Consider the following 14,093-nt stretch of genomic DNA (forward strand, 5'->3'; position numbering starts at 1 on the left):
GTGAGAGGCCCACATACCGCAAAAAAAAAAAAAAGAATAGAGAGCCCAGAAATGGGCCAACACAAATACAGTCAACTGATCTTTTGTCAAAGGAGCAAAGATAATCCAATGGAGAAAGGATGGTCTTTTCAACCAATGGTGACAGAGTAACATCTACATCCAAAGAAATGAATCTAGACACAGAACTTACACCCTTCACAAAAATTAACTCAAAATGGACCACAGACTGAAACGTAAAATACAAAACTATAAAACTTGTAGAAGAAAAGATAGGAGAAAATCTAGGTGACTTTGGGTTTGGTGATAAATTTTTAGTTGCAACACCAAAAGCAGGATCCAAAGAAAAAAATTTGAACTTTATTAAAACTGAAAACTTATGCTATATGAAAGACTCCGTTAATAGGATGAAAAAACAAGCCACAGGCTGGAAGAATATATTTGCAAACACATATCAGATGAAGGTGTCGTATACAAAATACCCAAAGAACTCTTAAAACTCAACAATATGGGCTTCTCTGGTGGTGCAGTGGTTGAGAGTCTGCCTGCCAATGCAGGGGACACGGGTTCGTGCCCCGGTCCGGGAAGATCCCACATGCCACAGAGCGGCTGGGCCCGTGAGCCATGGCCACTGAGCCTGCGCATCCGGAGCCTGTGCTCCACAACGGGAGAGGCCACAACAGTGAGAGGCCCGCATACCGCCAAAAAAAAAAAAAAACAACTCAACAATAAGAAAACAAACAACTCAATTAAAAAGTAGGCAAAATATCTGAAGAGATACGTCACCAAATAAAATATGTAGATGGAAAATAAGCATGTGAAAAGATGCTCCACATCATGTCATTAGGGAAATGTAAATTAAAACAACGAGATACTACTACATGTCTATTAGAATGACTAACATTCAAAATACTGACACCACCAAATGTTGACAAGGATGTGGAACAACAGGAACTCTTATTCACTGCCTGTGGGAATGTAAAATGGTACAATCACTTTGGAAGATAGTTTAGCAGTTTATTGCAAGCTAAACATAGTCTTACCATACAATCCAGCGATTGTGCTCCGAAGTATTTATCCAAATGGGCAGGAAGTACGTCCATACAAACACATGCACACAAATGTTTATAGCAGCTTTAGTCATAATTGCTGAAACTTGGAAACCACCTATGTGTCTTTCAGTAGGTAAATGGATAAACAAACTGTGGTACATACATACAATAAATATAGTTCAGAAATAAAAAGGAATGAGTTATCAAACCAGAAAGACATGGAGGAAACTTAAATGTATACTGTTAAGTGGAAGAAGCCAGTCTAAAAAGACCACATACTGTATGATTACAACTATATAACATTCTGGAAAAGGCAACACTATGGAGTCAGAAAAAAAAAAAAATCAGTGGTTGCCAGAGGGTCAGCAGGGGAAAAAAAGTGTGTTGAAGGGATGAATAAGTGCAATACAGAAGATTTTTAAGGCAATGAAAGTATTCTGTATGATACTGTAACGGGAGATACGTGACTTTATGTTTTCATAACAACTCATAGAACTGTATGTACAACACAAAAAGTGTACCCTAACATAAACTATGGACTTTAGTTAAAAATAATGTAACCAATATTGGTTCAATTGTAATAAATGTACTACTACTGCAAGATGTTAATAATAAGAGAATCTATAGTATCTGTGAATACGTGTGTGGTTGGGGGTGGTGGTATATGAGAATTCTGTCCTTTTTGCTCACTTTTTCTATAAACCTATAACAACCACTTTAAAAGTAAAGTCAATGAATACAAATAAATAAGAACAAAAAGAGAAAGTAAAAACATTCTCACCTGCATAAAACACAAAAAAACAACCCCAAACAAACACTCCTTTGAGAATAATGTAAGTCATGAAGGTTCTATCCAGAAAACCGTACAAAAGTAAATACTCATAAAATTGTGAATGCAATTTCATAAGGCTCACAGTATCCCACAGCCCACCCATAATCTCTATATACCCAGGTTTATAACCTCTAAGTTAAGGAGAATAAAACATGAATTTCTTATTTTTTTATTTTACAAATTTTTTTTTTTTTTTTTTTTTTTGCAGTACGTGGGCCTCTCACTGTTGTGGCCTCTCCCGTTGTGGAGCACAGGCTCCAGACACGCAGGCTCAGCGGCCATGGCTCACGGGCCCAGACACTCCGCGGCATGTGGGATCTTCCCGGACCGGGGCACGAACCCGCGTCCCCTGCATCGGCAGGCGGACTCTCAACCACTGCGCCACCAGGGAAGCCCCTATTTTACAAATTTTTAACTTTTATAATTGACAAAATATTTATAACCTAAAAATACTGACTTCTTTTAGCTTTAAACAAAGCAATTAATTCTGTACTAATTAAGCCATATAGTCCTCAAACTAATAATGCTACTTTTTCATCCATAATTTATGCCATCAATTAAAGATTATCAAACTTACATAATAAAATAAAATTTTGAAACAATTAACTTGCTACTTTTTTTTTTCTTTACTCTGGATTAACTATTCACTATTAAGTCATTTCTAATTCACTAAATAAATTTCACAGGTAGAAAAAAAAACTTACCTGCAAAATGGGAAAAGTAGCAGTGGTTATGCCCATTTTGTGTAAATTTAACAGCATTTCACTTCCACTCCATACTTTACAGGATGATTCATAACCCCTTTCCACAAGATGTTCAGAGTTTGCTTCTAACCAACTGGAATAAAATAAAACAATTCCATCAACCAGTATCATCCTTATGTGCACTACTTCAACAGAGCTAAGAGAAATGTGATACACTGAAGCTCTGAGCACATATACGTGGATTAATTAAGACACATTTTTTTTATTTATTTATTTATTTATTTATTTATTTATTTATTTTTGGGGTGCACGGGCCTCTCACTGCTGTGGCCTTTCCCGTTGCAAAGCACGGGCTCTGGATGCGCAGGCTCAGCAGCCATGGCTCACGGGCCCAGCCACTCCGCGGCATGTGGGATCTTCCTGTACCGGGGCACAAACCCACGTCCCCTGCATCGGCAGGCGGACTCTCAACCACTGCGCCACCAGGGAAGACCAAGACACATTTTTAATAACATGCATGTTTCACACTGCAAAATAAATATACAGCTAAAAAAGTAAGCTTTTACTCAAAAAAGAGAAAGATGCATGTGGTTCCCCATTTGTGTTTTGTGGATTCACACTGCTTTACTTGTCTGTCTCTCCAATTGACAGTCAGCTCTCAGGAGCTTATCCCAAATGCACATAAAAGGAAATACAAATAAGCCTAATAGGGATTTCCCTGGTGGCACAGTGGTTAAGAATCCGCCTGCCCATGCAGGGGACATGGGTTCAAGCCCTGGTCCGGGAAGGTCCCACATGCTGCGGGTCAACTAAGCCTGCATGCCACAACTACTGAGCCTGTGCTCTAGAGCCCATGAGCCACAACTACTGGGCCTGCATGCCCCAATTACTGAAGCCCGTGTGCCTAGAGCCCGTGCTCTGCAACAAGCCACCTCAGTGAGAAGCCAGTGCACTGCAACCAAGAGTAGCCCATGCTCGCCGCAACTAGAGAAAGCCCGCGCGCAGCAACGAAGACCCAACACAGCCTAAAATAAAATAAATAAATAAATAAATAAATAAAAATTTAAAAGCCTAATAAAAAGATTATAGTGTTAAATATTAACACAAAAAAGAGAATTACTAGAAAAAATATATATTCATTTACACGCGCGCACACACACACACACACACACACACAGACATTTGTACATTCAGTGAGTGCTTATGCCTATATTATGCCAGACACTATACTGGCTAGTGGAAATACAGCAGTAAATAAAATAGGCAAGGTCCTTATTCTCATGGAAACTAGATTCTACTAAGAGAGACAGAAATAAACTCAGAAACAATTCCATGAACAAGACAATATCAGGTAGTGACAGTGATATAATGAAAATAAACTGGATTAATGTAATCTAACTGCTACTTTAATCTGAACGTCAAGGAAGCTCTTCTTGAGGTGACATGTATTCTAACTGAATACAAAAAGTATTCAGTCATGGGAGGATCAGGGAAAAAAGAGTACTCCAAGTAGAAGAATACCTGGTGCAAAGATCCTCAGGTGATTTAACAAATTTTGCTTATTTAAAGACCCGAAAGAAAGCCAATGCAGTTGGACCACAATGGGCAGAAAGGAATAATGGTATGAGCAATGTTAGAGTGATAAGCAGCAATCGGATCATGTTGGGCCAGGATAAGAAGTCTGGATACTCTTCAGAGTGCAATGGGAAGATTTTAAACAGAAAATTTTAAATAAGAGAGAGAGAATCTATTTTAAGTGTTTAAAAGATGATTCCAGTTTATAAGCCAGAATGGATTATAGGAGAAAGATAAAAATGAAAGGAGAGACCTATTAGGAGGCTGTTACAGTTGTTCTAGTTGAAAGGAGAGACCTATTAGGAGGCTGTTACAGTTGTTCTAGTTGAGGGATGATTCAGGGATGACAGGTATGAGATTGAAGGATTTGGGATATATTGTGTAGGTGGCATTTATAAAACTTACTGATGAATTGGATGAGGTGAGGCAGTAATCAAGGATAACACTTAGATTTTTGATTTGAGGAACTGGTTGGTACTATTTGCTTAGACAAGGAAGACAGGGGCGGTAGCGGGGAGTAGGTAGGGGAAGGAAAGGAGTGTTTTGGAAAGTTGAAATTTTATATCCAAACAGAGATAGAAAGTATAGTTGGGTATATGAAAATGGCATTCCAGGGAGAGGTTGGGACAGACGCAGATTCAGGCCTCATTTGCACTGCTTTAGGGTTATGTAAATTAAGGAGAGTGCAGAACTAGAAAAGAAATGAGGTCCCAAGACCAAGCCCTGAGGTACTTCAACGTTTAGACATCAAACAAAGTAAGAACTATCAAAAGCAACTGAGAAAGAACGAACTGTGAGGAGGAGGAAAACCAGAAGATGTCATGGAAGCCATCTAGGAAAACACATTCCTGTGTGTCTGCTCTACTCTCACTACTTCCCTTCTAACACCTCTGGTCTCCACACATATGTGGGGGTTTTTCCCACACAGGCAATTCTCTGAGACATCAGACGGGTGTCCTATAATTCAATTCAATTTTGACACTAATTGGAGTTAGCACAGACCCTACTGGTTAAGCACTCAGTCTCACAAGACTGTCCCTCCCACCCCCAACCTCAGATGCCAGTTGTAAAAGTCCAGGTTGTCATCTGTGCTTCTGACCAAGCAGCTATAAACCAGAGGCTCCCATGACCCTCTCCTCAAGTTTGAGCATTTATTAGAACAGCTCACAGAAATCAGGAAAACATATACCGGTTTATTATATAATAAAGGATTAACAGTCAGATGAAGAGATAAATAGGGTGAGGTCTGGAAGGGTCCCAAGCACAGAAGCTTCTGTCCTTGTGGAGGTGAAGTGCACCCCTCTCCAAGTACATAGGTGTGTTCACCAATGCAGAAGCTCTCTGAATCCTGTACTTTTGGTATTTTTATGAAGACTTCATTACAAAGACATGATAGAACATTAACTCAATATCCAGCCCTTCTTCTCTTCCCAGAGGGGAGGTGGGCTGAAAGTTCCAAGCTTTTAAACATGCCTTGGTCTTTCTAGTGACCAGACCCATCCAGGAGCCCACAAACCCATCACCTCATTAGAATAAAAGACAGACCTGTCATCCAGGAAATCCCAGGGGATTTAGGAGCTCTGTCAGGAACTGGGGCCAAAAATGAAATAGTAGAACAGAAAATGCTTAGTGCTCTTATCACTTAGGAAATTATAAAGGTTTTAGGACTTCCGTGCCAGGAACTGGGGACAGAGACCAATATATTGAATACATATTTTCTACTATTCGACAGAAGATAAGACAAAAACACTTTTCATAGAGGTGGTAGTCAACAGTATCCAACAATACTGAAAGACTAAGTAAAATAACAGAAAAATAACCTTTGCACTTAGCAATCTCTGGATCATTGGAGATCTCGATAAGAACAGTTTCAGTAGAATTATGCAGACAGCAACACTACTGGGATGGATAAGGAAAGAATGGGAAGTGAGAAAATAGAATCAGCAACTACAGACAACTCTTTCAACAAATTATGCTGTGAAATAGAAATGACAAACTTCTACATGGCAAAAATACCACAAGGAAAGACACAAGCATATAGCAAAATGGAGGGGGAAATGTTTGCAACTCTTATCACAAGCAAAGGGCCAATTTACAAAGAACATCTACAAATCAATAAGAAAAAGAACCATAAAAACAAGAAAGAAAAAAGGACAGAAATGTCAACAGAGAGTTGACAGAAAAGGACATATATATGGCCCTTAAAAATGCTTAATCACACATTAAGAGAAATGTAAATGAGGGACTTCCCTGGTGGTCCAGCAGTTAAGACTCCGTGCTCCCAATGCAGGGGCCCAGGTTTGATCCCTGGTCAGGGAACTAGGTCCTGAATGCTGCAACTAAAGATCTCGCATGCTGCAGCAAAGATCCCATGTGCCACAGCAAAAATCCCACGTGCCACAACTAAGACCTGGCACAGCCAAATAAATAAATACATTTTTTAAAAAAAGAGAGAAATGTAAATGAAAAGTACACTGGGATACTTTTCACCCATCAGGTTAGAAAAAAAAACAACTTTCATATTCTCATACATTGCTGGTCAGAGTATAAATTAGTCTTCCACTCAACCATCTACTGTGTAACTTTTAAAAATACCTATCACAATTACATGTAGATCTATGCTTTGACCCAAGAATCCCACTTCTAAAAATTTTGCTATAGATATACTCCCAGACATATGAAAGGGCATATGTTCGAAACTATTTGTTACAGCAATGTAATAGCAAAAGACCGTAAAACAACCTCAATATCTACTATCAGAGGCTGGTTAAATAAATCACTGTACGTCCATGCAATGGAATTCTAGGCAACTATTTTTTTAAAACTGAGAAGCTTTCTAGGTCTTGATATGGAAAGATCTCCAAAATATATTGTTAAGTGAAAAAAGGCAAGATACAGAAAAATGTACATATAAAGTACAATGCCTACAGTTAACAATACTGTATTGTATACTTAAAAATTTGCTAAGAGGGTATGTCTTATATTAAGTGTTCTTATCACAAATAATAATAAATAAAGAGGGCAGAAGGAAACTTCTAGAGGCAATGAGTATTTTTGTTAAAAACCATGGTGATGGTTTCACAGATGTATACTTATCTCAAACTCATCAAGTTTTATACATTAAATATTAATAGTTTTATATATGTCAATCATACCTCAATACATTGGCTTTTAAAAAATAAAACATATATATATATATTTTTTGGGGGGTGGGGGGCTGCATTGGGTCTTCGTTGCTGCACACGGGCTTTCTCTAGTTGCGGCGAGCAGGGCTAGTCTTTGTTGTGGCACGCGGGCTTCTCATTGCGGTGGCTTCTCTAGCTGTGGAGCATGGGCTCGAGGCGCACAGGTTCAGCACGTGAGCTTTCTCTAGTTGTGGCGAGCGGGGGCTACTCTTCGTGTGGTGCGCGGGCTTCCTGTTGCGGTGGCTTCTCTTGTTGCAGAGCACGGGCTCTAGGCACACGGGCTTCACTAATTGTGGCTCGTGGGCTCTAGAGCGCAGGCTCCATAGTTGTGGCGCATGGGCTTAGTTGCATGTGGGATTCTCCTGGACCAGGGATTGAACCTGTATCCCCTACATTGGCAGGCAGATTCTTAACCACTGTGCCACCTGGGAAGACCCAAAAATAAAATATATTTTATGTTTAAAATGGAGAAGAAAAAAGTGTATGTAGAGATGTCATCATTTGGGTAAAAAGGAGGGATAAGAGCAAGTATCTATATTGACTCATTTTTGCATAAATATGAACTAAATGATAAACTTGTTCAGGAAGACAGAAATTAAGCAGATGGAAGATGGGGTGGGAAAAAGGTTTTTACAATATAAATTTGTAAACCTCTTATGTTCGAACATGTGGGTGTATAAACATGCAAATTTTTAATAAAATATACTGTGAAGGGAACAGAAAAGTGCTGCAATAAATGGAACGGGATGTAGTGTCAGGTAAGGTTTTTTTCTAAGGTAAAGAGATTCTAGATCAACAACGTAACGTCTAATTAAAGGGAAACTATCTAATGTAAGTTTCAATAAAATACTAAATCAGGACTTCACTGGTGGTCCAGTGGTTAAGAATCCTCCTTCCGAAGCAGAGGACACGGGTTGGATCCCTGGTCAGCGAGTTAAGATCCCACATGCCGTGGGGCAACTAAGCCCACGCGCCGCAACTACTGAGCTTGCGCACTCTAGAGCCCGTGCACCACAACTAGAGAGCCCACACTCTGCAACCAGAGAAGAGCCCAGGTGCTGCAATGAAAAGATCCCATATTCCACAACGAAGACCCCGTGTGCCACAACAAAGACCTGACACAACCAAATAAATAAATAATTTTAAAAATAAATAAATAAAATACTAAATCTATTATTTTACAGTATTGAAATCTTGGTTAAATGAAATTCATCAAACCAGAATCCTACTCAAACTGTAGGATAAAGTGATAAAATAAAGCCATGGTCCAGAATTTTAAAATATGTTAATTAAAACCATGTTTATTTAATGTTCAGCCCAATATCCTACACACATCCTATGGGACTACTAAATTATCCTGCTAAATTAGGAATAAGATTCACAATTATCAATTTTAAAAATCAGTTACGTTCACTATATTCTTTTGAACGAGACAAAAGTTTGGACTAGCCTATCTCTACCTTTAATGGGCAAACAACAATCCATTTCCCAAGTAGCCTGGTCAAAGTTTACTAATTGTAAAATACTTGGCACAATAAAACATGTTTTGAATACAAAGGCAGCAAAAATGACACTGAAAGACAAATGTTCTTACTTAATGAGGCTATAGCACACAGCTCGTAGGGGTTCATGGTCTTTCTTCCTTATATTACTGTTAACCATACTATCTAGTTCATCCCGAGCAAACCGAAGCTGAACTTCCGTTACACTGTAACTTGCTGATTCCCGAGCACAGTCCTCAATGTTATGAGCTTCATCTAAAATGACAACCTGTTCTTTCAGATTGATATCCATCTATAAGATAAAAGAGTTTTCCTGTAAAACATTCAGCAAAATGGATTTAACAGCAATAGGCAAGATATTTCATTAAAAAATTCACACTATAGGCCAATATCACAAGTCCAGCTATATAAGCAACTGATTCTCAGTCTTAAAATTTTAAAGCACTTAGGCCAACCAAATATCAGCTCAGCATTACAGTTTTCCATTTATCACTCTCAAAATACTTGTAAACCTATCAACCAAAATAATATGTGTTAAGTGAGCCAGGATCAACATATGGCTGGTTACACAAAGGGGTATAAGGGATCTCCAACATAATATAAAAAGCAGAATAAAAAAAAAAACAACCTTTAAAACTAAAATAACAACACAAGATTCAAAAGACTCTCAAAATACTAATACAATATAGTATGTACCTATTTCATTTCAGTCTCTTCTGCAACCCTTTTGAGAAGTGCTCTTCCCCAACTCCCATGTGATGTCTGTAGGACTGTTAAGCTGTTAATCAAGGGACATCACCACTCTCATAATGTGGGTAGACTTAGAACCCAAGCTTGTCAATTAAATAAAGTATTCCATCTGTCTATGGTCACAGAGACTGGTTCAAGAATGGGTATGAGATCCAAGCTAGGCCAATCAGAGTAATTATGGGTGACTAATGTGAAATCATATTCTTTTTTCCAGGTTACCTAGCTGGAAAAAAGCTAGCTGATTATGGTTATCTTTGTTCCTACTGGGAAGAACTTGCCTGATTACAAAGTCATCACGATAGTCAAGTATATTTTTTAAGCTCTATTGAAGCTGGGTTTGTGTCAAATGCAATTGAAAGAGTCCTGACTAATACAAAATGTCACAAAGCAATTGCCACTGAGTTATTCTGAGGAAATAATAATATACAGAGGGCTGTAGATGGCTGAGAAAGAACTGTAAAAGAGTAGGAAATATACTGAGGTTTAAAAGATGAGCAGGATTTGGATTTGGATACACAAAGAGAGAGTAGGGCAATTCAATATAGGTGTAATCAAAAGCAGAGATACAGGAAAGAACAAGGTATCCTCAGGGGACCTTGAGGTAAGTTTTTGAAGAGTTCAAGTTGGGAGTCTGTAGCAGAGAAGGCTGAAAAGGCAGATTTAGGTCAGACTATTGATCATCTTGGGAGTAAGCTTAAGAAATATGACTTTATCCCATGAGCAAAGAGAGATATAAGAGATTTTTAAGCAGAGGAAAGATGTTATAAAAAAGACTGACTTGGCATTGATATATACCGTTGCTCAACGGAAAGAGCCCTAGCTGAAAGGCAGCCAAATAAGAGGAAGGATAGCAGGGGTATTAAACATAATGCCTATTCATTTTAAACTTATAGAAATAGAAAGCTAATGAAAGTTGTACAGTCAGATCTAAAGAGAGGAATAACAACTGAATATATGAAGTTATTCACTTTTTGTCTTATGCTGTAACAACTGGATGTCTCTAAGAACCAGGCAGATAAACACAAATGCTGTATCCAAATTCACTTATTCAAAGTTCACAGAGCATAATTTGCATAGTATGCATATTCTCCCAATGTAAGTTCTTCAAAACACAGATTCTTTAGATAAATGTTTTAAAATAATTCTTTCTATTCATAAAGAGATCGCTATATAAGGGACCAAAATGGGGGCAATTTTTTGTACCCCAGGGGATATTTGGCAATGTCTGGAGACATTTTTGATTATGACAACTGTGAGGGTACCACTGGCACCTAGTGGATAAAACCAGAGATGCTAATAAACATCCTACAATGCACAGACAGCCCACCACAACAAGGAATTATCCAGCCCAAAATGTCATTACCGTCAAGGTTGAAAAACCCTGTTATGATTCCATTTCAGTACTAGGTCCTTAGAAGTGCTTATTACTTTGGAAATTAAAATGACAATGTCTAAAATTCAGTTTTTAATACCCCCTAGAATATGTTTTCAATACTCTAATCTGTTTACACATTTCCATAAATTAAATATAAAGCAAAAAATAAAGTAAAAGACATTAAAACATCTAAAAGCTTTACATTCATCACTTATATCCCAATAGTAGGAAAACAGTTCTTTTAATTTTTACATATCTACTCACACTTTCCCTTATTTGTGCATCTAGAAGATAGTTGTAGGGACAAAATATTATGTTAGCATCCTGCATTAGTTCTCGTGCTGTGTAATATGGACATGCCTTTAGTTTTTTCCCCAAGCTGACGAATTCTTCTATATCCCAGGCCTTGCACATCCCTTGGAGAGTCTGTAATATGTGTTGATCACTAATTTTATGAACACCATGATAAAAATAGCAGGATTTTCCCTAAAAACAAAAATGCATAGCTGAAATATGAAGCAATACTAGAACAGAAGAAATAAAACAAGTTCACCTCAGAATTTTAGAAACATCACTAAAGCCACAAAGTAAAGATTTAACAGAGGAGACAGAGTACATACACCACATCTATAATACAACCATTTTAAATAACTATATTAGTTAACTCAGATAGAGCTCCAGATCAGTATAGCTGGAAATATCCCAAATTAACTTGAGAAACGTATTTTTAAAAGTATGTTTGTTGTGACTTTGTTCTGATTAAAGTGGTATTAGACAAAAATATTTCTGGAAGGATCTGGAAGGATACACAAGAGCAATGGTATCACTAGTTGCTTTCAAAGATGAGAGCCAAGTGACTTGGGAACAGGACTGAAAGACATTTTTCTCTATAGACACTTTTGTATCTTTTCAATTTGAGCCATGAGACAGTATTACTTAATCAAATATAAATAAGTAAAAACAAAGGAAGAATGGAAAGTGGGAAGGAGGGCAGGAGAAATGTCCTAGGGGAAAAAAGAGTATTCACTACAAAAAAATGGAAAATACAAGAGTACCAAAAAGCCCTAAATTACCTAAAATCCCATTATACAAAGAATGTACTATCAAGATTTTGATGTATTTCATTTCACATTTCTTCTATACATATATACTTGTGGATATATCTCTATAATGCGACCCAATTTTAAAATAATGAGAACAAAGCAAATTTTCCCCAGGCACTGAGGATTATTAACAATCTAGCCGCTAAATATTTTTTTTACAAAACTGGGATCTCCTTTTTTCTCTTAGCCTATTTTATTAAAAATCCTATCAGAAATATTTTTTCATATCACCAAGTTTCTTTTCATTGTTGCCTATATATGTACACTGGATTAATGTGCCACAGTTGATGAACCAGTTTATTACTAGACATTTAGACTGTTCTCAATTTTTGCTTTATAAATAATCTGCAATAAGAATTTTTATGCTCATTTCTAAATATTTTCTTAGTATACAGTTTTAGAAATGGCATTATAGGATCAGAGTAAAAATATTTTTAAGTTTCTTGAAAACCATATCACCAAATTATTCTCCAGAAAATGTACAGCATTTTACATTATGCTTTTTCCACACCTTTATCAACATTATTATCTTTTCTTATCTTTGCCTATTTTAAAGGTAAAAATAGAAGACTGTTGTTTTGATTTGTATTTTTCACACTTCCTAGCAAGGTTTAACATTACATTGTATGAACATTCTAAAAAGTTTCAACAGTAAGTTGCATACCTTCTTTCATGTACTATTTACTAATGTCCTTTGCCATTCTATTATTAGAAGTAAAAAAATTTTATTAACATACACCAATCAAAAAATAAGATGTTTGATAAAATCCAGTCCTAGCAAAGGTGTGGCATATCCTATTAAAAGATGTATAAAATTAGAAGTATAAACTTCTACTTCTATTAGAAGTGCACTGGAAATTTGTCAGTAACTACCAAATAAAATTTCACCATTTAAAGATATATATACTGCACTGTTTAATAGCCCCCCCAAATTGGAAATAAACCAAACGTCTACCCACAGGGGATATGTTAAATAAATTGTGGCAAAAATTCAAACAAAAGATATAGCCCTTAAAAAATAAGTTAGATTTGTCTATGTGCTGATGGGTTTAAGCTTTAAAAATAATCTATACACATACATTATAGAAAATACATATTTTAAATGTTTTAGAAGAATACACATAAAACCTTACAGTAGTTCCCTTAAGGGGATGGAAAGAACTGGAAAGAGAGATCTTTTCATTTAATGCCTTTCTGTAATTTTGAGTCTCTAACCATGTATTAGTTACTTTTCTTTTTCAATTGTCATTTGGGACTAAGTGGTGAAATAATGAGCCATTTTAATTCATTAATTTTATATAACAAAAAAAATTAAATGTGATTTTGAAATCCATTATTTATCTTTCCCACTTTGCTGTCCTTAACCAGTGGGGAAATATGTACATGTGTGTGTGTGTGTGTGTGTGTGTGTGTGTGTGTGTGTGTATTTTTATCTATGAACTATACAAAAGGCAAATCTATGTTTTTAAAACATTCATACATCATTACATACACAAAAATATCTAGACATTGCTAGAAATGGAGTAAATCATAAAAAGGTCATAACCTCTAACAAACGTAAGGTAGATAGCTAGTGGGAAGCAGCCGCATGGCACAGGGATATCGGCTCGGTGCTTTGTGACCGCCTGGAGGGGTAATAGGGAAGGTGGGAGGGAGGGAGACGCAAGAGGGAAGAGATATGGGAACATATGTATATGTATAACTGATTCACTTTGTTATAAAGCAGAAACTAACACACCACTGTAAAGCAATTATACCCCAATAAAGATGTTAAAAAAAAAAAAGGTCATAACCTATAAAAGAATGTCAGCAAATCCAAGGACAAGGCATGATCAGCTGAGGACTGCTAATTCTAAAGCCATGCTGCTTATTGGTCCTCCAAGGTATTAAAAATTAAAATTAGGAAGAAAGGGCTCACCTAACCTTCTTTATTTGCTTCATTTTTATATTATTTTCACTTACTTTGTCTAATCTCTACTACTCTTTTCTACCCTTCATGCCATGTCAACTTCCCTACA

At 36.9% G+C, this 14,093-nt stretch overlaps 1 protein-coding gene across 1 annotated transcript in view; it reads right to left on the reverse strand.

Moving 5' to 3' along the window:
• Positions 1-14,093, reverse strand: part of BRIP1 (BRCA1 interacting DNA helicase 1) — a 207,443-nt gene that overhangs the window by 124,898 nt on the left and 68,452 nt on the right. The window contains 3 exon segments of the mRNA XM_007464912.1: positions 2,586-2,718; positions 8,940-9,139; positions 11,237-11,458. Coding sequence (XP_007464974.1) covers positions 2,586-2,718; positions 8,940-9,139; positions 11,237-11,458 — 555 coding nt within the window.

This window comes from Lipotes vexillifer, unplaced genomic scaffold, assembly GCF_000442215.2.
Source record: "Lipotes vexillifer unplaced genomic scaffold, Lipotes_vexillifer_v1.1 scaffold788, whole genome shotgun sequence".
Taxonomy (NCBI): Eukaryota; Metazoa; Chordata; class Mammalia; order Artiodactyla; family Lipotidae; genus Lipotes; species Lipotes vexillifer.